Source organism: Dipodomys spectabilis, unplaced genomic scaffold (genome assembly GCF_019054845.1).
Source record: "Dipodomys spectabilis isolate Male_0828 unplaced genomic scaffold, ASM1905484v1 ptg000299l, whole genome shotgun sequence".
Taxonomy (NCBI): Eukaryota; Metazoa; Chordata; class Mammalia; order Rodentia; family Heteromyidae; genus Dipodomys; species Dipodomys spectabilis.
In genome coordinates, this window is record NW_024870976.1 from 1,218,601 (window position 1) to 1,245,449 (window position 26,849).

At 60.3% G+C, this 26,849-nt stretch overlaps 1 protein-coding gene across 4 annotated transcripts in view; it reads right to left on the bottom strand.

Moving 5' to 3' along the window:
- Window positions 1-26,009, bottom strand: part of Tp73 (tumor protein p73) — a 44,090-nt gene extending 18,081 nt beyond the window's left edge. For 3 of the 4 annotated variants that reach the window (XM_042702016.1, XM_042702013.1, XM_042702017.1), the window contains exons 1-3: window positions 25,945-26,009; window positions 25,439-25,559; window positions 4,622-4,864 (exon numbers count right to left, since the gene is read on the bottom strand). In XM_042702016.1, the coding sequence (XP_042557950.1) occupies window positions 4,622-4,864; window positions 25,439-25,559; window positions 25,945-26,009 (429 nt within the window). The remainder of the gene's footprint in view (window positions 1-4,621; window positions 4,865-25,438; window positions 25,560-25,944) is intronic. The other variant, XM_042702015.1, reaches the window with a different exon arrangement.
- Between the last annotated feature and the right edge of the window lie 840 nt (window positions 26,010-26,849).

Consider the following 26,849-nt stretch of genomic DNA (forward strand, 5'->3'; position numbering starts at 1 on the left):
AAAAAAAAAAGAAGCTCAGGGACACTGTCCAAGCTCTGAGTTCAATCCCCAGGAGCAGGGTCCCACCCCCTCCCATCAAAGACACGCGGCAGGTCTCTCCTCCACTGCAGACAGCAATGAAAGCTTGCTGTGGGCCGAGGAACAGTCTGAGCTTTGGGAGTCCTTCGTCCCTGGGAAGTAAGCAGGTGGCCCTCCGAGGGGCCAGAGCCTCCTTACTGCTGGTCACAGAGGTCCTGGGGGCGGGGGGGGGGGTGTCCCAATCCCTCCCCACAGAGCTATGAAGGGCAGGCCCAGGAGGGGCCAGGCTGTTGGGGCAGGGCGGGGGGGTCTCATTTCTACCCTTGGCCGTCATTTGTGTGGTGTGGGGGCAGAGCACCTGCCTGCCCCAGGGCTTGGGGTGCTGCAAGGTCACAGCGACAGCAGTGACATGCGTGGAACCTTTGAGTCTATGCCGGGGTCTTGCTCTGGGCCACCCTCTGTCATGTGCTTGCTGAACATTTGTGAGAGGGACATTTGCCAGCCGCTCCCACCATACTACCATCTGGGGCGCAGCCAAGGGGCATTGCACAGAATGAGCCAGCCACCAGGTCCAAGCAGCTATCTCTGTTTTGGAAGGAAGACCTTGAAAATGCAACATGTAAACTGGAACATACTCCTCCACAGCTGCTAGAACCCAGGATGGGACCGTGTCCTTCAAGGGTCCTGCCTTCTGTCCCCAGATGCAATCCTGGTGGCTTGAGGCCCAGCTACCTTGGCTGCAGGGATCAGCCAGTGACTGTCCATGCTGTAGCCAGAACCAGGGACTCTCTAGGAGCCTTCCAGGCTGCCAGGATGGTGGAGAGAGGAGAGAGGACCTATTTCGGGCCATGGGCACAGGGGCCCGGACCCCAGCCAGAGCTGGTGCTGGGAGCTCCTCTCCCCCTGGGAGCTGGTCTCCCCCCAGCGATTGCTGGTAATTTTTTCCCTAAGTGCCCTTGTTTCCCCCTAATAACCCACGTTTTTATCTCCACAATAAACATTGTTAGAACTCTTCCCTCGGCTCTAAATACACATAATTGCCCCTGGTGCCGGTAAAAGGTATTAATTCCACTTATGCATTCCATAAACTTTTAGGATAACGCAATTGATATCACAGTCGTGTTGGGACACCTCCGCTGCTCTGCCGCCTGCAAACCTCCGAGGGACTGGAGAGCGTACTCCGAGTCCGTTAGCATGAAGTCAGCCTCAGCCTCCTCAGGAATCCCTCATGGAGCCTTGGGCTTCCCGCCTGCTTTGCCCCAGACGTGTAACAGTGTCCAAGGGCGGCTGGGGGACCCTAGTGGGGCCACAGGGCTATCTGGAGCCCTCCAGGCACCGGCAGCATCCCCAGCATTGTCCTCCCCGCAGCGCCTGCCCCCAAGGTGCCCACAGATGCCACGCGAGCCTTTGTGCCTGGCTGTAGAGCCCCAAGACTGAGCTCAGCCATGTTCCCCTGGCCAATCAGAGCTGAGCAGACAGACACTGAAGTGGAGCTGGGCAGCATCCAGATGCCCCTGACTCAATCAGGCTGTTCCAATGGGCAAAGGACAGGGATCTGATCATTCCTCTCCTGGGCCTACAACACTGCCAACCAAGGGGGTAGAGGACAGGATAAGAATGACCACCAGGGACCAAAGGCCAGAGAGCCCTGCCAACACCCTGACCCCCATCACTCAGAAATGGTCCAGGGAGACTGAGAAACAGACAAAGCAACCAGTGCCCACATCTCCCACCAGCCACACTCGTCCACCATCCACAGAATCCCCACTGCCCCCGCTCTGACCAGTCCTAGCGTCCAGCTCTTCCCCGCTCCCTAGTGGTTCATGCAATGGACCAAACACGGTCCATTTTATGATGGAGAGCAGGACAGGGCGGCTCATACACATGGGCTTTGTGTGTGCTCCCCAGGCCCTGTTCTGAGAAGCTCCACAGCGGTTCTGTTCCCTCCTTTATAGCAGAGGACAGACAGACGGAGAGGAGGAGCAGCAGTTGGTTCACAGGTAGAGATGGGACCAGGCAGCATGCGGCCAGCAGGCCGCCATCTCCACCCATACGGCCTGCAGCGTCCCATCCCTGGCACTGGCCCTGGTTTATAACTTTCTCGGGCAGCCCTGCTCGCTTGGTGACTTCTGCAGGGTCAGAGGTGGCCAGAACGGCATGGGTGTTTACCTGTGTGTGCTGTGCACGTGCATGCGTGCATGCATGCCTATGTGCTCACACACGTGTGTGTGCGTGCGTCCTGGACACGTGTGCCCCTGTGTGCTTGGGTGCCTGTGCTGTGCGCATGCGCATGTCTGCAGACGTGTCTGCTGAGGGCCCCAGAGCCTTTGGTACACGCAGCTCTCACAGCTGAGGGAGGATGGGCAGAGAGTGCCCCCCGCCAGCTGTGGGGCGCTCACAGCGGGACTCAGCCACGCAGAGGCCAAAGACCCCATTAACAGCTGTAGCCATGTGGGGGCTGGTGAGGGTGCATCCGCTGATCTCAGGGAGCAGCGGAGGCAGCAGTGAATATGGAATTGTACTTGAGAAAAATGGGAATTAGCTATCAGTTACCAGCCGGTGGTGTGGCGGAGGCCAAACGTGGCACAGAGCGGAGGCCTGGGCTGCAAGTCTGGGCAGCGAGCACACCTTGGGACCCCCAGGAACGGAGAGCAGCTGCTGCCCGCCCCTTCCTGGGCAAGGAGAAAAAGCCCTCGGGGGTCTGCTCCCAGAGCGCCGAGGTGCCAAAATCTCATTATCAATGTTGGTCCCACCTCCGCCCGGTCTGGCCTGGGAGGTTGGGAAGGGGGATGGGGGGCAGACCACAGCATCCCCCTGCCCTCCTGTGATGCTTGGCTTGGCTGCTCGTACTAGGAAGGGGATCGCCTGGAGGCCCCGCGTGCTCTGGCCCCTGGTGTGACTGGCCAGCAGCGCAGCCTCAGTCCTGAGCAGATGACCCCAAGGGGTCACTTGGGGGGGGTACTTGGGACAAACCATGGGTCTCCTCAGCCCTGATGCCACATGCTTGGCAGGGGGTGGCAGAGTCCCAGGCAGAGGCGGGCAGCTCCTGCTTCTCCCTGGGAACTGCTCAGATCATCTGAGGGTTCCGATCACCCCTCCTCTCCCCCAAAAAACCCGCTGTCAGACACTGGGGGAAGGAGAGACAGCTCTTTCCAGCTGCCCACCAGGACTCCATGCGGTGGGCAGGCCCCTCCCTCGCCCTTCGGGGGGAGGGGAAGGAGCTCCGGTCAGCAGGTGCACAGGTGCCTCCTGCTGGACCTCAGAGCTGGGGCAGAGGGCGGGTCCCGGCCCCTCCCACCGCAGAGAAGGGAGAGGCTTTCGGCAGGTACCCATCCGGCCGACCAGGCTGACGGCTGCCCATCACTCCCCTCCCCCTCAGCACAGCCTCTGTGCCCATAGGCCATAGCCCACAGAACAGGAGCTAGAAAGAGCTGTAGGAGTGCTGGCCTGGAGCCCAGGCCCACGTCAGACTTCTGCCCGGTCCTCTGTCCCCCAGAGAGCATGGGAAAGCCAGGGGACTTAGGTAAGATGGGACCGGGGAGGGGAGGGGCCATGCCAGCTCCCACGGGCAGGGAGCGTATAAACCCTGGCACTGGGGAACAGCTCCGTCCCAGAGGTTCAGCAGCTCCTTAGAGGGGGTGGCGCCCCAAGGCTGAGGGGACACTGCCCCGGGAACCTCCTGAGGCCCCTGGGCTCAGGGTCCCCTCTGTCCTCATCAGCTGTGCAGGGAGACCTGGAAGAACCCAGGATGTCCTTCCCTCCCAGTGCCCCTCCCTCCCCGCATGCCACGGTGAGGGTCCCAAAGCTTCAGCCCACCTCTCCTGGCTGTCCTCTCTTCTCTTGCCACTCTGCCCCAGTGCCTCAACTTACCTAGGGTCCACGTAGCTCTGAGCAAGCTACTTGCCCTCCCAGTGCCCCAGCCTCCCTGGATATAAAGCAGGAGCCATAACAGAGTCCAGCCTGTGGGCTCCTAGGTGGGTTTCGGCAGGCCGGTGATGTGGGCTGTTAGCCACACGGGAAACTCCTGACTATGTGCCCAGCTGAGGACCAGAGTCCTCGGTGCCATGGTTGTACCCCTGTCCCGTGTCAAGGCTTAGAGACAACACCCCCAGTTCAGCAAGGGCAAAGTCCACATCCTCTGGCAAGGCAGGCGGCCACTCGGCCAGAGGACACGGCCTCTGTGGACCTGAGCCAGTCTCAGATGATTCTCAGCGGTCTCACATTTCTGCTCAGGACAGAGCTCCAGGCAGATCCCCACGGACGCATGGGAAAGCCAGCCAGCCTCGGCGGGCACAGCCTGCCCCTGCCTCCTGGACCGTGCTGGCAGGCACACAAACACATCCCACCCCTCCAGGGCCTGCAGGAGTCTGGCTAGCTGCTTCTGGTCTGTGGGCTGGGCACACCCAGACTACCAGCCCCGAGACCCGCCTCCTGCCCTCCCCTCCTCCTGCCTTGGGCCAGGGGGGATCCCCCTGTGGACAGTAAGAATGCTCCACGGCTCAGCCAGTGCCGGCCTTTCAGCCCCCAGGGGGAGCCCTGCAGGTGCGGGGCGGGGGGGGGGGGGGGGGGGAGGGCCGCGAGGGGCAGGGCAGGGTCAACTCACCGTCCAGGTGGCGGACTTAGCTGTGCTGGACTGCTGGAAGGTGACCTCGAAGTGGTGGGGACCAGGGTAGTCCGTGTTGGAGGGGATGACGGGAGCGGGCGACATGGTATCGAACGTGGAGCTGGGCTGGGCGTAGGGTGAGTGAGTGGGCACGCTGGCCGTGTGCTCAGGGGTGTAAGGGCTGGCTGGGGCCGGGCGGCTGCTCATCTGGTCCATGGTACTGCTGAGCAAATTGAACTGGGCCTGTCAGGGAAGGGGGCGGAGAGAGGGGAGAGACTCGGTGGGTCGGTCGGTGGGGCTGAGGGTGGAAGCCCCAGCCTTGAGCTCCTGTCCCATTGGGGAGGTGTCTTGTTACCAGAACCTTAAAGGGCCAGCCGGCTCCAAGTCATCCCAAATATTTCCTCAGGCCCCCACCCCACTCCAACAGGCCACTACTTGTATTGGGATAAACTAACACATTCACCTCGCCCGCCCCTCTCCGTCCGACTCCCCGGGTGCCAGGGTTTCTGGGGATCCACCCAGCTGCCAGCGAGGTAGAATCTGAGCTTCCCACACCTGGAGCAGACGATGCTGCTTCTCAAGGAGGCTTCTAGCTCCTGGCACCCCGTGGGCTCCACCACACTCCAGGGCACACCATCCGTCCTGAGCACGCCCGCCCCAGCCCTAGTTCAGAGTGGGCAGTCTGGGCTCCATGAGCCAGGTCGTGGCGGCTGGGCAGGGGGCAGAGGGCCCTGGTGGCTCTGGTGGATGGGGCTGTGTGCAGTCCTGGGGATGGGGACAGCGGGAATCAGATGTGACTCCTGGATATAGCAAGTGATGGGACTCCACGGCAGAGGCTCCTTTTGGATTGGCTTTGCTGAAGGGGCCCTGCTGGCCTTCGCCGGGCATCCCCAGCACCCCAAGAAAGATGAGCCAGCAGCAGGCGCCTAAGGGAGCCCCCAGCCCACATGTGGGTGTCCGAGTGGCATGGCAGGCTGGCAGTGCCCTGGAGTCTAATAAATCCTGCAGCTCTGAGAAGAGGAGGGCCTGGAGGGCAGTACAGAGGGGCACAGCTGGCCAGGGATGGCCCCTAACTGCAGATGCTTGGATGCTCTTTCCCTGCCCCTGTGCTGGGGGCCTCCCTGCCCTCGGGGCCGCAGCAGTGGCTCACCAGCAATCAGCAGGGCGGTGCAGCCGCCAGCCCAAGGCCCTGGGGAGGAAGGACCGCAATGGGGCCTCCTCTACTCCGCACCCCTCTTCAGAGAGGACTCAGGACCCCGGCGTCTATCAGCGCATCTCCCTTCTGCCAGCCTGTTTCCCCTAAACTAAAAAAAACCAAGCGTATTCCTGACACCTGGCCAGGATTCCATCCTGGAGCCCCATCTGGGCCCCAGAGCCATGAGGACCCTGTGCTCAGCCCTCCTATCAAGGGCAGCTGGGCCGAATGATCTAGTGCCAATGCCCTGGCTGTCCACCGTGCACAGGACAAGGATCTAACCCCTCCTGGTCCTGCTTAGGAGAGCAGAGTCCAAGTCCCAAGGGCCCAGCTGTGCCTCCCATTGGAGCAGACTTGGGTCCGCTATCGGTGGTTGCCTGGGGACAGGAAGATCAGCCCAAGGGACACCACGGGGACAGGGGAGGGACAGGGGCAGCCCGGGTCCTCTCTCTTTCTTGTTTTAAATCTTTTATGGAGGGAAGACCCCCATCGAGGGCCAGGGCTGTTCCTCCCAGAGGGAGGCTTCTCAGCGTGGGAGGGGGGAGCTCATGCCCTGTCCTCATTCCTGGCCAACCATACCAAGAATACCTGTTGCCACCGGGCGCCGGTGGCTCATGCCTGCAATCCTAGCTACTCAGGAGGCTGAGATCTGAGGATCATGGTTCAAAGCCAGCTCAGGCAGGAAAGTCTGTGAGACTCTGATCTCTAATAAACCACCAGAAAACCAGAAGTGGTGCTGTGGCTCAAGTGGTAGAGCACTAGCCTTGAGCTGAAGAGCTGAGGGACAGTGCCCAGACCCAGAGTTCAAGCCCCATGACCCACAAAAAAAAATAATTAATTAACTTAATTAAATTAAAATGGTTTACAGAAGCCAAGAACCGGTGCTCACACACATAATCTTAGCTACACAGGAGACTCAGATCTGAGGGTTACAATTCCAAGCTAGCACTCACAGGAAAGTCCCTGAGGCTCTTATTTCCAATTATGCAGAAAAAAAACAACAACTAGAAGTGGAGCTGTGGCTCAAGTGGCACAGAACTAGCCTTGAGCAAAAAAAAAGCTAAGGGACAGTGCCCAGGTGCCCAGGCCCTGGGTTCAAGCCCCAGTACCAGGACACAAAAACACCTTTTGCTTATCTGTAATTTGGTAGGAGATGGTGGTCATTTAGAAGAACACTGGGAATTCTGAAAGGGAACCCAGGGAGATGAATCAAACATGGACTGATGGGGGGAGGGGGGGAGACCACGCTACCGGATAAAGTCAAACGCGTGGTGTTTCACAGTATAATGGAGACCACAGGAATCACAGCCTCCACCAGCCTCCTGGCCTTGTTTCCTTCACCAAAGTGAGACTAGCTTTCGAGGGAGCAGTCTGCCATGGTGGGCATGGTAGGGCGGCTCATGCGGTAGTGCCAGGTGGAGCGAGGGCAGGGTCTGGCTCCGGCTCTAGCACTGTTACCATTGTACCCCAGGCCTCCATTGCTGGCACAGTGACGGTCACCACCCAGATTAGATCTCCAGCCTCTCTAGGCCTGAGCTAGCCGATGGCCTCCCTGGGGCCAGCCGCCGGCAGAGCGTTGGCAGGAAGACTGGCCAGAGCCAGCTCACGTGGAACTATCCAGCAAGCCCAGCAGGGGGGGTCAGGTCCTGTCTACCGCTGGCACCTTGGAGGTCTCACTGACCGTTCTAGATGAGCTATGACCATCCTCCTAACTTCCTGTACCACAGGTTACCCCGGAGTCACCGTGGCCACCCCCAGGCCAGTACCCAAGCTGGGCATTCCTCCGCTATGAGAAGAAGGAATCGCTGACACACACCACCGCATAACTAAGACAAAACACAGTGTTGGGCAAGGGAATCGGACACAATGTGCCACCCAGCACATGGCTCCCTGTGTAGGGTGTCCGCGGTGAGCCAAGTCTGAGAGGCAGAGGCAGGCGGGCGGCGCTGGCGCTGGGGGGAGGACGATGGAGCGGGGACCGCCGAAGGGTGCGGGGCTTTTTGGAAGGATGGACGTTGGCGACGGTCGCGCAGATCCACCCACTCACAGACCAGGGAGAACCCGCTCAGGCCCTTAAAATGTGTGCTTTTCGTGATGTGTGAACTGGGCTGCTTTAATAAAGCTGTTTAAAAATACAGGAAGGAGGGGGGCGGGGGTAGATCGTGCTTGCAATCCCAGCATTTGGGAGGCTGAGGTAATTGGATCATGAGTTCAAGGCCAGCCTGGGCTCTATACAGTATGACTGTCAAAACAACAACCCACCAACACACAAGGAACGACCCGATCCTTACTGACCCCAGCTCTTGGGCTGTGTTAAGAGAGGTGCAGGCATGTGAGAGCTGCCCCCCCCCAGGAAGATACACCACAAGCCCTATACCCCATGAGGGGCTCTGAATGGAGAGTCCGCACCCCTCACCCCAGGAGCTGCCAGCAGGAGCCCGGCAGGGAGGGCTTCGGGCGACCCAGGGGATGATCTGAGCAGGACAGGCCTTGCCTAGGGCTCAGAATCCTGGATTCTTCCCCACAGCCCAGGGTCTCTAAAGACTCCTGACCAGTGCCGGCCTCTGACAGCCTCCCTCACCCATCATGGCTCCAGGTCCCAGAGGTCACTACTCCAAGGAGCCGTCCATGTCCATCCCCGGCTACATCAGACATCCTCCCACCATTCCCTAGAGGTATCTCCTGGACTCCCAAGCTGAGCAGGGATCCATCTGTCCTACTGGAGCCCAGGATGAGTGGAAGTGTACAGTCAGAATCCAGGACTCACCCCTGCCACTCATCACCCTGTGTTTACAACCAGACGATGTTGGCTAGGGCTGAGTGAATTTTTCATCACGTCTATCCGTTCCTTTCCCTTTTCTTTGTCTGCTTGCTTTACAGTACTAGGAATCAAGCCTGGAACCTTGCACATGCTCGCCAGGGGCTGAAGCCATCTTTTCAGCCCTCCTGTCCCTGCTCACCTCATCTGGCTGTGTTTAACGAAGGTATAATTCCATTCTACAGTCAATCATCCCTCTGCTTGCATGTGGGATAGGCCCAGATGCCCCTGAGTACTGAAAGTCCCATGTATAAAATGGTATGGTTTTACATAGACCTTCAAAATATACTCCCTTCAACCATAAACCATTTCTAGGTGAATATCTCTCTCCATGGACAGAGTAGAAGCCACAGACACGGGTAGATTCCACCTAGTGCATCTCTCCCGTATGACATTGAATAAGATCCTCTATATCCTCATGACAGAGAGGTTGATGATTGAGCAAACTAGAAAAGGGAGGGATGGAGAGACGGATGGATGGACGGATGGATGGCTGGATTGATGGGTAGATGGGCAAATGGATGGATGGATGGATGGATAGCAGATGGATGGATAGATGGATGAATGGATGGATAGGTGGTTGGACAGATGGATGGAAGAATGGATGGATGGACAGATGGGTACTTGGACAGATGGATGGATGGATGGATGGGTGGTTTGACAGATGGATGGATGAATGGATGGATAGATGGGTGGTTGAACAGATGAATGGATGGATAGATGGATGAATGGATGGATTAACAGACAGATGTTGAAAGTAATAGATCTATTCTAAAAGATAATAAATACATGGACAGGTATTTATCACATCCTGTCTATAGGATAACAGCAGGTATTCTTTTTTTTTTTTTTGTCAGTGGTGGGGCTTGACTCTGGGCCTGGACACTGTCCCTCAGCTCTTCAACTCAAGGTGAGCACTCTACCACTTGAGCCACAGCACCACTTCTGGTTTTCTGGTGGTTTATTGGAGATAAGAGTCTCATGGACTTTCCTGCCTGGGCTGGCTTTGAACTGCGATCGTCAGATCTCAGCCTCCTGAGTAGTTAGGATTGCAAGCGTGCAGATATTCTTTGTACAGTTGGCCAGGAATGAGGACAGGACATGAGCCGGCCCCTCCCACGCTGAAAAACCTCTCTCTGGGAGGAACAGTCCTGGCCCTCGGTAAGGGTCTTCCCTATGGGTCGGAGACACTCTCACACACCCATACAGGCTCCCTAAGCAAGAATGGCCTAGTGCCGGGCTCTCTGCCCAGAGGAGTCCCCTCAGGTCAGGAAAGCGGGCAAAGGTAAGCCCCAACAATCTCCATCTCTGCACCATCCAGGTAACAGGAAGTCCCGGGTCTGGGCAAAGAGCCTGGCCTCCCTCGCTCAGAAGCAGGGTCAGGCCCATGACAGCAGAGTTCGTATTTGAACTTGTCCACATTCTTTAATGGTCTGAGGGCAGCGCCAAGGACTTAGTCATGGAACTCACAGGGAAGCCGATAGCATCTGCATGGAGCGGTCTTGCAGAAGGAAACCCAGAGCCCTTCCACAGCCAGCCGCCAGCGCGGGCGCTCTGAGAGGTCCCTGGAGCAGGCTTGCAGAAGGAAACCCAGAATGCTTCCAGCAGCCAATCGGCCAGCGTGGGAGAGGCTGGTGGAGAGATGCTGGGGGTTCAGGGATGTGGGGCACCCTGCGGCCTGCCCCTCCCCCGCCCTCCCAGCCTTGCCTTCTGTAACAGGCATCCTCTGAAGACCCTTCCTCCAAGGGGCATTGGGCTGGGCCAGCACCTCTGTCCAATGGGCCTTGACCCTTCCCTGTCTGCTCTGCTACTGCATGTCCCACACTCTCATGTCTGGACATAGTGTCGTCTGTGCCAGCGGAAGATGACAGAGACCCCACGGATTAGGAAGTGAGGGTGACTTTTTGCTTTGCCCACCACCTGGCTTTCCTTCCCGCCCCCAGGTCCCCTCCTGTAACCCTCTCTCCACCTGGGTCTCAAGACTCAGTCTGGGTCCCCGATCTACCTCTAGTAAAGCTGCTGGAACGTGAATACTGCGTGGAGAGGCCTAGACAGGCCCATGCAACAGCCCAGGGGTCCCCCAGAACCAGAGGCCACCCCGAGGCTGAAGCGAGACCCTCTCTTGGCAACAGTGACAGACCCAGGCAAAACCAGGACTTTTTTGGTTTGTTTTGTTTTCAATGAGAACTCCCAAGATAGTGGGCTGATTGGGACATGCCCGGCCCGCGGCGCCCCACAAGTGCCTACATGTGTACACAGGGCTGCTGGGCGCAGCCCAAAGAGACAGAGAGGAGCGGAGGGAGACACGGAGCCGGCGGTGGCCTTGCCTGCGGGGACCCCAGCGTCCAGAGTGGGGATGGGAGCTTTGCCCGGGGCTCTGGGCTGCAGGAGAGCCTGCCTCACACCAGACACTGCCCACCCAGGGCAAGACCGTCTGGGCAGCCCCTCCAGACCCCTGCGATGCTTCCCTGACTTGGAGCCTCACACACACACCCAGGCCCTCTCTTCTCAGCAGGACACAGGGTGGGCCAAGGGAGATCAGACCCGCTGGAGGCTGCATCAGTCTGGGGACCCTGTGATTGGGGACCCTCCTCCCCCAGGTCCCCAGGTCCCTTGGTTCTAGAGGCTCCTCTCTTCTCCCTGAAGATCTGCTAAAGTTTCTCAACTCATTGGGCTGGGAGCAGCCATCACAAAGGAGTCATTCTAGTTCCTTGGCCAGCCTCTAGATGCAGCTCTATTCCCAGACCATGTCCTCCTTGACCTCTCTGTACTCTGTCTCGAGTGACAGCCAGGTAGTGACCAGGCCTCTCAGAGAACCAGGAGCAGGTGCCCAGTGCCCGCCCCTGCCCTGTCTGCTTGGGAGCAGAGGAAAGTCGGAGCTCAGCTCTACCTGCAGCTTGGGTCCCGCTAGCTGGAGCCCCATTCGAGCCAATGGTGCCCTCTGGCTTAGCTGGGACAGTGGGCAGGGTCCCCATGAGGCGGGCAGGAGGTGACCTGCTTAACACCTCCGGGCCCTGCTGTCCAGGTCCAGCGAGGGCGCTGCTCCCTCCAGCCACGTCCTGAGGCCAAGGCCGAGGGGTACAAGAGACTTCCCAGGACTGAGCAGAGCATCCCCCCTCCCAGCCTTCATCTTCTCATCTGCCTGGCTGTGAGGTCCAGGGGTCCAGAAATGCTGGCCATGGGGACTGCCCAAGGAGAGGGATGACGGCTCACTGTGGCTCAGGGAACCAGCATCCAGAAGGACCCTCTCCCGAGATGGAATCTCCTCTTACTGTCACAAAAGCTCAGCAGGGGATGGGGGGAGAATTGAGGCTGACAGACACAGGAGAAACTGACCCAGGCCCGGAGGACACAAAGGAGGGGAGAGGACAGAACCACTGTCCCTGGGTAGGAATTGGAGCCTGGCATTGCGGGCATCTGGCATGGAATCGGGTGCTCAGAAACGCTTGAGTGACACAGGCCTTCCTTGACACTCAAGGGAATCAGAAAATGGGCAGACAGTTCCAGGGTCTGCCCTTCAGGGGCCTCCAGTGGACGTTTCCATATATGTGCTTGCTCACTGTCCTGGCCAATCACAGCCCCAAGCCCAGGTGGTACCCAAGGACCAGGTTTCTCCTACAGAATACTATGAACGAGGTTGGGGCCTTCCTTCCATCCTTACCTCAGTTCCCCAGACTCACCCGTCCTGACCTGAAGCAAGCATTGCTAGGTACAATGCCCTGGCCTTACCACCTGGGGCGTGGCCTCCCACAGGAACTTGTATTCTGGCTGGCACTGGTGGCTCACACCTGTAATGCTCAGGAGGCTGAGATCTGAGGATGAAGTTTCAAGGCCAACCCAGGCAGGAAAGTCTTATCTCCAATCAACCACCAAAAAGCCAGAAGTAGAACTGTGGCTCGTGGTAGAGCACCAGCCTTGAGTGGAAAAGTTAAGGGACATCACTCAGGCGCTGAGTTCAAGCCCCACAACAAATGTGTGCACATACACGCATGCACACGCACATGCACACACACAAATTTACATTTTATATGTTCACTGTTTCAAATATATAAACCATCTCGAACTACTTGTGTTTAGATGTGGATGGAAAGTAAATTTCTTTTTCAAATTTGTGGTCCACCCTCCCCTCCCTTCCCCTCTTCCCCTCGCTCCGTGGCATCTGAAGCTGTCTTTTCCGGAGTCTGAGATGCTCAGATGGACCCCAGCTGCATCGTGAGCTCTGGTGACAAAGGGCAGCATCACACACCGTGTTCTCCCTGGGATTGCTTTTCTAAAGAAAACAGCCACGGGAAAGCCTGCCAGTCCACCTTAAAATGTGCTGGTCATTCCTCCTACCACGCCTCACTGCTGTTCCAGGGTAACTCCTACCAGCTCCTTACCAGCTCCGTACCAGCTCAGCCTCCTCCTGGAAGCTTCTAGACCTCGCCAGCAGTCCCAGTGTGCTGGGGCTTTCTCTCCCACGGCTCTAGGTACCATGCACCCACACGGGGTCCTATCCTGTCCCCTCCGATGCAAAACAGGTCCTGGGTCTTCACTGACCTCTGCCTGGGCCCACAGGGTCCTGCTCATCTGGGGGATCCCAGGCTCTGGGCAGACATGTTGTGTTTGTGAGAGGCGCTCCCTGTGGAAGCACAAGGTCTCGCTAAGTGCTGCCCTCCCTCGGGTCAGAGCCTCCCGCCCCAGGCCCAGGCCATCCTTTCTGGAAGGTGGGCTCAGAATCCCAGCGGCACCAGAGCCCACGTATGCCCTGACTCTTTTCTCTTGTGACCTGAGCCAGGCCTTGGGGGGGGGAGGGGGGCGCGGGGAAGAGTGGGGGGGGGAACCTGGCTACCAGAGAAGGAAGCTGCCACCAGGGAACAAGGAGGAAGCTGCTGACCGCACAGAGGGACAATGAGTCTACAGCCTGGCTGACCACGACCCAACACCCCCAGATTCACCTGTGACTTCAGAACCTGCTTCCGGGCTTCCTTTCCCTCTTCGCCTCTCCCTCAATTCCCTCCTCCTCCTCTTCCTCCTTCCTTTCCCTCACCTCTCCTTTCTCTCCCCCTCCCTTCTCCCTCCCTCCTTTCCCTCATTCATCCATCCTTCCTTCCCTCCTTCTCTGCTCTTTCCTGTAAACCAGGCAGCCCAGGCTGGCCTGTCTCAGGACTCCAGACCCTGCTCTCTCCTCCTCACCCCTGTGGCTTTCCATCTGCAAGCCACCCTGGCCTCCATCCCCTTCTGCGCCACCCCTGCTGCTTCTCCACTCTTCCAGCTCCATTCTGGCCTTCCCTCACCTGGGAAGCCAAGGCTGCGGGGCCCTTCCGATAGGGAGCTAGGCCAGTTCAGAAGACCCACAAACGCACTGAGACTCTTGGCCGAGGACCTCGAGACTTGGGTCTGCATCCTAACTCAGCACAGCTTGGCTGCGTCACTTTCTTCTTCGAGAGGAACGATCTATCCATCGGGGTTCACCCCAGTGTTCTCATAGGGGCACAGTTAGGACGGAAATCGGGGCTGGGGACGCGGCTTAAGCCAAGGAGTCCCTGTTTAGTGAGCACAGAGCCCTCAATTCCAGTATCCCTCCCCCCCATAAAAGGACGGGAAGTGGGGCTGCCCAGTGGAGGAGGGGCAGACGGAGCCCTGGACCCTCTGTTGGTCCTTCCCATGCTCCGTTCCAGAGCCTCCTCAGCATTGTGCTCCATCCCAGCTCTGCCCGCTCCCCAGCGGGCTCTCTCCCTGCTCCCCTGATTGCTGGCTCCCCTACCGGGGTGGCAGCTCTGAGTGGGAGCCATGGTGCATGCCTGGGGCTCCCCTACCCCGGTGCAGCCCATCACCCATCCCCCGACCACGCCGGCAGACAGTCGGCTTGAGGGACAGGTCTGGGCTCGGGGTTCCACCGGACGCCTGCCCCTCACTCTGGGCCAGAGCCACAGCTACTCTGCTTTGACCCTGGCACCAGAGGACAGAGAGTCAGGCCCCCCCTCCTCTCTTCTCCCCCCCTCCCCCTCCCCTGGCTTCCAGAACCCCAGACTCAGACTGCCGTGGATTCTTCTAAGAGTAAGAAAGTCTTCAGATCCCCGCTTTCCTCCGGTGGGCATGTCTGAGCCTGGGCCCAGCCTCACCCTGGGGTTAGTGACTGACACCAGCCTGGCCCCGCGGGAGACAAGCCACCCCGCTCACTTCCTCGCTCGCTCAGAGACCTCCATCCCTCCTGTGTTTCCCACAGTCTCCTGGGCCTGTGATTAAACAGATGGAAATGCCAGCAAGACGTGACTTGTGCGTGGGGGGGGAGGGCTGCCACCCTGCAGGTATGCACACTGCACCCTCCTCTCCCGCCAAGGCAAGGCCTGGCCTAGCCCATGCCAGGGCCATGTGGAACTTTCCACACTGAGCCTGGGAAGCATGCCCCCAGAAGCCCCACCACCAGGCGTGTGTGTGCAGGACCCACAGCCTCCCCCCCCAGCTGCCCCTGCCCCATCTCAGCCCACACAGAGCCCGAGGCAAGAGCATCACAGAGGGTCCCTGCGGGGCCTGCATGGCTGCGCCCTGCCGTAGCTCACAGGACCATCTGAACACAGGTCCCAAGGACCTGGGGCAGGGTGGGGCGGAGGTGGGGGAGAGGGGGTGTCCCCTGGATCAGTGCAGGAGTAACAATGCCACTTCTGCTTTCCTCTGGACCCACCACTGTGCATGGCCCATCCATCCATCGGTCCGTCCATCTGTCCTTTCCACAGCTGCTCACGGGGCTCTGTCTTCTCGGGGGACATGGCGGGGGGGGGGAGGCCCCAGCCCCGGAGCAGTTCAGGAGGGGATGGGTGGAGACCTGAGACACCGGGTCATGACACGTTCGCACGGTGCAGGCGCGGGGAGGGTAGCCCAACGATGGCGAAGGCAGACCGGGACAGACTGGGGGACGGCCACCGAGGCTGAGGTCAGAGGCCCCCAACTCCACACTGCCAGCCTATCTTCCTCACACCCTGCACACTCGGGGGCCCTAGCGTAGCCGCTTCCCGCCAGCCCCAGGATCCTAAGCCAGCTCCCCACAACCTCATTTCCTGGGCTCTCCTAGGGATGGGAAGCAGGGCGGTCATCGCCCCCAGCCTCCCGGATGGACAGCCAGCAGCAGCCCACAGGGGCCTGGTCCTCCCCAAGCAGTGTTGTGCGGCGGGTGCCTGGCATCTCTGCCTAGCCCGTGGTGGCTCTTTTCTGCCCTCCCTGCGTCCCGCAGCTCAGCCTGCCTGTCATCTCCGGGAGCTCTGGCCTCCTCCCTGCTCATTCTCCCCCCAGTGTCCCCACACTCCCCGCCCCCGCCCCAGGGCCTGAGTGTCACGGTACACACCCAGGGCTGTATCTCTGTGCCCTCCTGCCCACGCACCCCCACACCTGAGCACGCAGTGGCCCCGATGCCCCTCCAGTGTGACCTGTATAGCCTTCCAGACAGCACTGCCCATTCCAAAGGAAACCCCAGGCACCTTCCCCGAGTCCCCCTGCCCTTCTTTAAAGGAGCCTGCAAGCCCCCTGCCCAGCCCCGCCTCGCTCTCTTCCTGTCTGCCCATCTGTGGCTCTCTCGCTGGATGAGGGCCTATGGCATCACAAACACAACGCAACCACAGGGCGACGCCCGGGTCTCACTGTAGAGCTCTGCTGTGCTTGACCGTCTCTGACCAAAACCTTCAGATCACCCTCACCCCCCCCCCCCCCACACACACACACAGCCAGCCTGCCAACGAGTCCTGCCAGAGCCCTGGCTCCTCACACTCCCTCCGCACCCAGCCAGGCTCTCACCTGGACCAGTCCAGCCACTTCCCAGCTCCCCTGTCCACCCCGCCCTCCTGTGGTCTGTTCCCAGCACTGCACCAGGTCCTTCTGTCCTTCCACTGCTCCCCGAAAGCCTCATGGACCAAATACATGTAACAGTAGAAAATAATGACGACGACTTCTTCATCCATAGGAGGCCAACAATGGCCCCTCTGTTCTGTACAGTGACTACCTGTGTGCACACAATAGGCACCCACTGTCTAGTCCCTTGCACATAGTAGGCACTGCGTGAATCCTTACAGCCACCCTGGGACGCTTCCCCTGGGCGCATCCCCAGGCCTCTCCAGCCGGGCAGAGGGCTGCTGCTGTCCCAGACCCCCAGGAACCCTGCTCCCACCACACGGCCAACTCCACGCTCAGTGCCCTCATGTCCTTCTACGCTGAGCGGCACCAGGGGTCCTGGCATTCATCCACACCACACTGTCCACGGACACATGCTGTGCCAGAAGGGCCGGAGGCGGGCAGCCAGGTCCCCCTACAAAGATGCCAAACCCACCCCACGCAAGGCACTGAAGAGATTAAGGCTCTGAACGGCACCAGAGCCTTAGCGTCCTGGGGGAGGGGAAGTTGGGGGGCAGAGAATGCTAGGGAAATTGGGGGAGAAGAACAGAGCATGCCAGCCGCCATCTTCACCTTGTCTGTACAGAAAGCCCCGCTGTGGGTGGCAGGGCTGTCACCCACTGGGGAGGGAGGGGCTGAGCCCCATCCCAGGCTGCCCTCAGCTCACACATGGAGGGATCCACAGGCAAGGGGGTGCTGCAGATCAGGTCTCTGCATGGAAGACTCGGGGCACAGAAGCAAAGACAGAGAGATGGCAGGGGAAGGAAGAACACCTGGCTCCCAGGCCTGGCTTCTCTGAATCTCTACCAGTAGACGCCAGGGTTGGCATAGCCAGTGACCAGCACCTGCCACAGAGACCCTGGCCTGAACAGGCAACAAAGCAGAAGAAACCCAGGCTCCTCAGGTACAGCCAGCAGAGGCTAGGGCCAAAGTCCTGTTCAACCCTGAGCCACACAGAGGTGCATCTGTTCAGCAGGAGATCCAGCCAGGCATCAGACACATCTTTCTCAGGCTGGGCTTCCTCCGTGGGCTCCCCAGCAGCCGATGCACTCAGACAGAGAAAACCAAGATGGATGACAGACCCAGCCATCCGCATCAAAAGTCTTGTTTGTTCCTTCAGGCCTCGCACACCTTGAGCTGTGTCATTCAGTGGAATGGGGACACTGAGTCACCTGCCCAGATTAGGATGAGCCCACTCAGCGGGCTCCCTGGGTGGCATAGAAGCGGCCATGGGGCCCCAGAGAGCTATGGGCTCCACTACTCCCTGTCCTTGATGCTCGGCTCCAGACTTAAGGGGTGCCCCAAGAACACTTGTTGATGGAGCAAATGAACGAATGAATGAATGAATGAACAAGCCACAGCTAGTCTTGGCCTCGCAGAGGTGGAGAACATGGAATCCCTTGGTACATGGTGGGAGAAGTACACTCCTGTCGGCCCTCTGTGGCTGCCTCAGTGATCTGCCATGCTGATCATTTTATATGGCCTTTAAAAGCATCCCAATGGCCCTCGGCCGGAAGGCGTTCTCGGCCCCAGAGGGAAGCAGAGCAGGGACATGGGGTCCATTGCTGGGCCTGGGGTCTGGATAGCAGGGGCGGGGTGGGCACCTGTGGTCCCTGGGGGTGGCGGGGGTCCCTGTGGTCCCTGGGGGATGGAGAGGGTCCCCATGGCCCAGGTCAGTGGCCTTCGCCTCTCTCCTGATGCGACGCCCACTCCAAGAAAGGAAAAAACAAAACAGTCACCCACACCGCTGCTCCCAGCTTCACAGCTGGCCGGCCAGGGGCTTCCAGGACCCAGCTCCAGCTCAGCCTCCAGCAGTCACAACCAGATCCCCTGAGGCAGGAGGCAGTGCCACCTGTGGCTGGAGACCCACCTCTGAGAGTCCAGGCCATGGCGCGTTTCCAACAATGACACACTGGACAAACAGATGAACGAGTGAGGGGTGGGTGACAGATGCCAAGGAGGGGAGGCCAGGGGGCTCCCAGCCCGAGTGCACAGACCCCCACATGCAAGCACAGCGGGAGACTAATGTTGCCCTTGTCTGTCTCCTGAGACCCTGAAACTCTGAACAACAGCAGCTGGGAGAAGGGGAGTGTGCCCAGGCCAGGCGGTGCACCCAGGTGAGGGGAGTGTGCCCAGGCCAGGCGGTGCACCCAGGTGAGGGGAGTGTGCCCAGGCCAGGCGGTGCACCCAGGTGAAGGGAGTGTGCCCAGGCCAGGCGGTGCACACAGGACACTCCCCTGCAACCACACACACCGCCATGCCTCCCAGTCCTGCTGTGACCTATACTGCAGGCACGAGCAGACAGGTACCTGCCTTGACACATGCACGTAACTATCATGACACGGGCACGGCTGCACATGCACATGTGTGTATGCATTTGTGACACACATGTGCCCACATAGCCATGTCACACAAGCATACCTGCTTACTACTCCAGCAGCAACCTGCACACATATGCACACAGATGCACACACGTACAACACAATGTACCCAAACACCTGTATCATACTTGCACAAGACACCCAGAGCAACCTGCATGCACACACACATATATGCACACTTAAAACATATATGCATACACAACCACAGCTGGGCACTAGACCCACAGCAGTTTGCACACATGTATATACCCTTATACTGCACACATACACGTACCTATATCACACAAGCACAACACACCCACAGCAGCCTGCACACACATGCATTCAGCCACACACTTGTGACAACATACATTGCACACATTCTCAACTGCATGTGTACCTACCTTCACACTCTGATGCATAAACACACAAGCACACTCAAGCATGCCAGCTCTCACACACACTCGCACACGCACATCTGTTGCACACTCCTGCATGCTCTGGCCGTACCACTCTCCGAAGGTCTCTGGTCCCCAGCCTTTGGGACTCCACATTCACGATGCCTGTCCGCGGTCAGCAGAGCTCAGGGACGCTGGGCCCTGTCCAGCTGCCCCCTGTTCCTCGCCCATTGCTGGTCCCCTGCAGCCCTCACAGGGAAAATGGCCCCCTGGAGCAGCGAGAGCCACCCCTCAGCCTGCTCAATTAGCAGCCTGGTGTCGGCCTGACCCCAGGGATCTGGCAAGTCTGAAATGAGCTCAGATCCCCAGGGCTCAGACCAAGCCTCCGCTGCAGCCCCCTGTGCCAGGCCAGCTGCCCCTGTGTGGCAGGAGCAACAGGAGGCTTCGGGGCCAGCCTGCCACACGTCTTTGACCAGGAGCTCACACCCAAACCACACAGAGCCCACACACCGCAAGAAACCCCATCACCGCCGCCGTCAAGTGAACAAACTCCCAGGTGAGTGTGCCCTTGGCACACCCAAGCCCAGGAGCAAAGATGAGACCTCCAGGTACCCGGAGCCCTGGGCAGCTGGGGCTGGCAGCTCAGGGGTGGGGGACAGCTCAAGAAGTTCCGAGACGGGGCAGAGCTGCCACCCCAAAGCTGAGACACATCGGAAGCCCCCGACTCCAGGGCTGATCTCCGGGCCCAGGCCACCTGTTCCTGGTCCTCAGAGCTACACCAGGAAAGACAAGCATCTCCGCATCTCCAGAATGTGCCTGGCCTCCAGCCCGGGAGGGAGTATCCTCCCGCCCCCCTTGGACACCTCCCGTCCTGACTCTGCCACACCAGCTAGCAGCAGATACTCAACAAGGAGAGAGAGAGAGAGAGAGAGAGAGAGAGAGAGAGAGAGATCGTCTTTTGAACCTCCACCACAGCAAGCAACCTCCCACCGAAGCCCCTGAGGAAGATGGCACCAGGTCCCCTAGTGCAGGGTGCACCCCACCTACCGTGGCGAGGTGCCGCATGGGGTCACCAAGGTACAGCATGGTACGATCTCGGGAGTCCGCGCACGCCGGGGAGCCGGTGTGCTGTGGGTGGAGGCATGGGTCTAGGTGGCCGGGGAGGGTGAAGGGTCTGAGCCGCCTGGAGGGGTGGACGCAGGGGGCCAGGCTCTGTGGCTAGGGAGGCAGGAGCCAAGGCTGCCCCGGAACATGTGGGCTGTTTGTTGGCATTTTTGCCTTTTCCATCTCCCTTAGTTCTGTCAACTGGCTGCAGCTAACAACAAAACCCAGGCCCCGCCCCTTCCTCCCTCATGACCATTCATGCACGTTGGGGCAGGCCTCAGCTTGCCCAGGGATGTGTTGGACCGCACCAAGGAGGCGGCGTGGGGGGAGCACCGGGTCCGTGGCCGGCTCCACCGTCACCCCTCACCAAGCCATCACCCAGGAAGATCTGAGGGGCCCCTAGCACTCAAAGCACCAGCAGCCGCCCCCCTGAGCATGAGGGCCGCCCCCCTGAGCATGAGGGCCGAGCCAGGGTCCCTGATACCCTGGTAAGCAATAATAGGCCACCCCAAAGAGCGAGGTGGTGCCGCCAACCTCGGAGACCCCGGCAACCCGGGCTGAGTGAGTCTCTCTCCTCCCCAGGGAACGGGGAGTCTGTGGAGAGCACCCCACACGCAGGAGAGGTCCATCCATGGGGAAACCAATCCTTGGACTCTTAGGGGGAAAGGGAGGGCAGGAGTCTGCATCCTGGGTGTGGCCATCCTCCTCAAAGACCGAAAGTGGCACGTGGGGTCAGAGCCCAGAGCCCTGCTTGACACACGTCATTTGCTCTTGCTCCTGTTGAGCGAGCCCCAGGAAGCAGCGCACGCACAACCACGGCCACCAAAGAGCAGCCCCAGGGACGAGCCCCACCCCATCACAGACACGGTGGCCCAGCCCTGTCCTCCCCCCCCCCCACCCCCGGGCCAGCAGCTGGTCCCTCATGCCTCACAGGGGCCACTGCCACTCCCTTGCTCAGGAACATCCAGCTTTATGCTCCATTTTAGCCATCTCTGGCACAACGTCCCCCCTTGGCAGAGGGATCCGGTGTCCTCCCTGCCGGCAGGCTAGAAGTGGGCACTCGGGCCTGCAGAATTGATGGCAGGACTTGGAGTTTCTAGCAGAACAGTTGGAGCCCAAAGCAAGAGCCTAAAACTCTGCAAGAAACTGTGAGCATCAGGGGGACCCTTTTCTTCTGGACTTTTCCTACAGAGTCCCCACCCTGGAGAGCTGCCTGGCATAGGCAGAACGTGGGGGGTGTGGGGTCACCCACAGCCTCAATGGTGCACTAGGACCGGTGTTGGGGACCTGTGTACATGGGGCCGCTAGAGGCTCTGTGTGCACACAGCCCAGGGCCGGCTCTACCCCAGCGCTCCACCTGGCCCTGTCTGTGAGCATCCAACCAGCAGGTCTGTTCTGCACCCCATGAGCCCATGGAGAAGAATAAAGCCGGTGGCTCATGCCTGTCATCCCAGCTACTCAGGAGGCTGAGATCTGAGGATCACAGTTCAAAGCCAGCCCAGACAGGAAATCCCATGAGCGCTTACAGCCAATTAATTACCAAAAAGTGGGAAGTGTTGCTGTGACTCAAACAGTAGTGTGCCAGCCTTGAGCAAGAAAGCTGAGAGACAGCATCAGGACCATGACCTCAAACCCTAGTACCAGCACAAGGAGAGAGAGAAAGTGGGGAGAGGAGGAGAGAAAGGAAGGAAAAGAAAGAAGAGAAAAGAAAATGTTAAACCGTTGTTTGCTAGTCAGATTCTGGAGGAGGTCATCGGGGAAATGTCTTCTCGAGGAGCCGGGGTGGGGCGCATTGGGAAGTTCTGAACAAGTGAGCAGCCTCCTTCCGTGGGGTCAGGGAGGGGGCCCATAAGCCCTCATGGTACCCCAGGAAGGATGCTCCAGAACTCCAGGGAGAGAGTACTCTCAGCTTCCAGACTGGCCTGCAGGTGGCTCTCACCACCCCCACGTGGGAGGGACAGACCCTTGTGGGTGTCGTGTCCGTTCTGGTGGGTGGGTGGCTTTCTCCTCCCTCCCCCGCCCCCACCACCAGGGAAGAGACCAGGGAGGCTCGGTGAGCTGACTGTGTAGGGCTTCCTGGGGGTAGTGTATAGGCTGTGATGTCCTGTTCCTCCACGCCCCCCATGTTCAATCTGCTCTACTCACAATGCAGCTCCTCCCCAAAAGGACAGAATGTCCTTTCTGCCCACCTGCCCCTTCCTGGCAGCGTGGCATCCACACCTCAGCCCCCTCCCCAAAGCTGAGCAGGAGCTCCATGATTCTCCGCAGCTCCTGCAGCGGAGGGGCAGATCCACACTGCACCTTCTGCCCTGGCCTGTTACAGCCCTTCCTCCTCCCCCTTCCCATGGCCCACCTGCCCCCGACAGCTGTCACCAGAGAAAGGCGCCAGGAGAGGCGGGAAGGGACTCTGAGGGGGGAGAGGAAGCCTGGAGGAGGCTCAGGGGAAAGCACGGGGAAGGAGGAGACCCTCGTGGCGTGGGCCGTGTGCCCACGGTCCCGGACACCTGTCCCTCGCTCTGATGTTCTCTGGTCCTCCTCCGCTGTCCTGCATCCTAAGAGCTGCAGGGGCCTCGGCTCTCAGCCCTGGGACAGAGACTCGGAAGGGGACAGGCACACCCAAGGCCCAGGCCAGCATGAGAGTTTGGGCCATCTGGAGGGCAGGGGCAGGGCCTTCGTCCCCAGCCACGGTGCTTTCCCTGCTTGCCTCTTGCAGACAGGGTCCGATCTTATTTTACTCATTTTTGCATCCATCTATCCATCCACCCACCCATCCATCCATGCATCCATCCACTTCCACTTGTTTGTTTTTCCTGTGCACTGCAGCCTTGCTCTGCAGTGCACGGTGGCCTGGGACTCAGCTCTCCAGCCTCGGTCACGGGTCACACCTGGCCACAGGTCTGTGACTGTGCAGCCAGGTGTCAGCAAGCCACCTCGGGTCTGCCGGGACCGACGGCGTTGAGGTCAGGGAGCCCCGGCTGCAGGGGCCAGCGTGGAGAGCACCCACCACTCAGGGCTCTGGGAAACAGAGCTTGGTCCACACAGGGCTGTCCCCTGCCTTCACCCGCACACTTGCCAGTTGTCACAAGTCCCCAGCGGGCCAAACATCACCCAGTGTCCTCACACTGGCATCTGGAGGACCGGGGGAGCAGGGCGGGGGGAGGCATGCAGAGGGGAGGCCCAGCCGGGCCTGGGCTCAGGGAATCCCCACCTCCGAGATGTGAGCTGTGCACCAGGAATTCGTGCACAGTTTCACTGAGAGGCATGCCACTGCCTGATGGCGTGGGCCCCTTGTCTGCGGAGGTGTGGGCTCCCTGGAGCTGCATGTCCCAGCAGGCTGGGGCTCATGAGCACCCGGCAGACTTGCTCGGCACTGGGCACCTGAGCCTTGACATGATGCACATCCCAACCAGAGGGCTCTGGCCTGGATCTCCAGCCAGGCAGCAGCGGGGCTGGCGGGGACGCAGACAGCTCTGCAAGGTCCTTCCTCCCAGGAGCCTGGCAGACTCCAGCGGATCTAGATGGGAGGGGAGGGTCAGGGCCTGGTCTCTGGGGACAAGGTGGGGGACAGAGGTCGAGACAGAGCCTCACTATGGCGCTACCTGCTTGAATGGGAGGCCCACCGTTTCCGTGGGTATCAGATGCTGAGCCTAGCTTGAGGTTCGTACTGAGATGGCCTCGTGAGCAGGGGTAGGGGGAGCAGGGGGAGAAGCAGCGGGGTCAGGAGGAGCAGTGGGGGGAGGGGAGGTAGGGGACGCGGTGGAGGGGGGAGCAGCAGGGGGAGCACGGGGGGTGCAGGGCAGCGCAGGATGAGGCGGGCGCGGCCCCTCCCACCGCCCCCCTCCCTTGCCCTCTGCTGTCTCATGGACGGAGCCCAGAGCCCTGGATTTGCTGGGTGCTCCAGGCAGCCTGGCCGCCCACCTGTGCAGGGGTGCCCTGGGGAAAATGACGGGCTCCAGCTTCTGAACGGGCAGCCTTGGGAAGAGGAGGCCAGGCCTCGTGCCCTCTGACCTCCAGAGCGGCAGGCTCTGCCCCTCCTGCACACAGGCCCCTTGTGGGTGAGGTGGAGCCTCGCTCACCACTGGGGAGGCCTCTGCCTCCGACCTATGGCTCCTCCCCTTGACCTGTGGCTCCTCCCCTTGACCTGTGGCTCGTCCCCTGGCCTATGGCTCCTCCCCTTGACCTGTGCCTCCTCCCCTTGACCTGTGGCTCCTCCCCTGACTTGTGGCTCCTCCCCTGGCCTGTGCCCCCTCACACTCTCTGTAGAGCTGACCCATCAAGTCCCCCCAGAGCTGTCCGGGGCCCTGGACCTTGTGGGGCTCCAGCACCCCAGTGGCCCACCAGGGTAGGGACAGCCAGCTTCACAGGCCTCCCAAGGGTCAAAGGTCTTTGTACCCCCTTTCTGGCACATACTACCCATCAGCTGTCCACAACCTGGCCCCACCAGAGCCTGGAACAGTGGCCAGAGAGGGACGCAAGACAGACCCCGCCGGCCACCACGCCGGCCTGCTTGCCAGGAAGAGCCAGGGTGGATTCTCTCCTCTCTTCCAGCCCTGGGGCGGGGGGTGGGAGTGGGGGGGAAGCCCCTAGGATGGGAAGTGGCACCGCTGTCCTGCCTGCCATGTCTGCTCCCTTCTTAGGGAAATGAGAACATCTGCGGGCCCTTCCCCTTCCTCTCTGTCCTGACCTGGTCCAGGGGACAGGATGGAGTCAGAGAGAGAGGGGGGGGAAGGTCCTGAGAGAGGCAATGACCGGGCTTCAAAGAAAGAGGGGTTCCTGATCCAGGGGGATGGAGAATACTGGAAGAGCCTGGAGCCCATCACCAGGAGACGAGGGGCTGCCCAAGGACCTCGCTGACCAGGAATAAGAAAATCCACAGAGCATCTGGACCCAGCCACACCTGCAGCCTCCCTCCTACACCCAGACCCACCCGGGCTTAAGTCTTTTGTAGCTCTGAACTGACCGATGCAGGAGGAAATGTACTTCCTACGTCGTGATAAACAGAACATCCAGACAAACCCCAGGCGGTGCCATCCCAGACCCCGCTTCCCAGTCCCGCTGCACCACGCTGACCGCCCCACTCACCATGACGGATGTGCTCATGCCCTGCAGGTGGAAGACGTCCGTGCTGGCCTCTGCACTGCCCACCGCCTCCGCGTTCCCCTGGCTGGACTGGGGAAGGTCGAAGTAGGTGCTGTCCGGCTCCCTAACGGGGGGGGGAGGTGTGGGGGGGAATGGGGGAGAAGATGGGCCATCAGTGTCCAGCCTGGGCATCACCCCCAGATCTCCTGGGCCGGGGGTGCAAGGATATCCCCTGACAACCAGTGGCACCTATGTTTCAGCCCCAGGAGTCCTAGAACCCCTGTGCTACCAGAATCTTCCTAGGGGCCTCCTCCCCTGGCCCCCTCATCTTCCCGCCCTCCTTCTGCCCCTCAGGACTCTCCTGGCCACTCCTCAAGAGACGCAGCTGTGGGGGAGAGCTCAGGCACTGGGTGCGGTGTCCCCAGGAGAACGGCAGCCCCGCCTGACCCCTCACTGCCCAGTCAGGAGGCCAGCCCCGGAGCAGCGGGGGTGGCAGAGGTTGTACTCACAGGGAGCTCCAGAGGTGCTCGAACGTGGCTCCCTCGTGGGGGGCGGTGGAGCTGGGCTGGGCCATGTCCCCGCCCTGGCCGCCCAAGGGCCGCTCACTCTGGAGGGAGGAAAAGCGACTGTTGAGCACAGAGTCTCGTCCATGGCCCTTCTCTGTCCTGTCTCTGCCACACGTCAAAGTGGGTGGACAGGTGCCGGCCATCCCCGAGCACTGGCCAGGGAGCCCCATCCAAGCTCAGCCCCCACCTGCCGCCCCTCCCCTCCCCTCCCCCCTCGTTGCCTGCCCTCCGCCCGCCCTGGAAGCTGAGGCTGAGGCTGAGGTGAGAAGCAGGAGCTCAGGCTTCGGGCTCCTCCGAGACAGGAAGTGGGGCAACAGCAGCGTCCCACGGGCAGACCCCAGTTACCATACACCACACCTCCCAGTGTGACTGGTGTGGGAGCAAGCCAGAACCGGGGGCTCCCTGATGCCCAGGACGGAGGGCAGCATGCCCCCTGCCCTCCTGGTGCCAGAGCCCAGCCGGTGCGCACGGCCGTGTCCGGGCTGCTCCGGGACTGGGGTGGTCTCACACTCGGGAGCTCGAAGGACGTCCAACACTGAGGCTGCAGCCCTGGAGCTGGACCAGAGACTGCAGGGGCCCGGGCCCCGCCCCTGGCCCAGAGCCCCAGCTTCCTCTCTACTGTGGGCTCTTAGGTGGCCTCACCCCAGCTCCCCGGCCCCTGGGCTCCTCAGAACCTTCCTCCACACCCCACACCACCCCAACCAGGAGGAGGCAGGCCAGGCACAGCAGGACCAGGTATGGCCCACACAGAAAGGAGGGGCAGGGACCTCCAAGCCACTGTGGGGTGGGCACGTCCCGTCGGCCCTCTCCCAGGCTCTCAGAAATCAGCCTGGCCGTGCCCCGCAGGG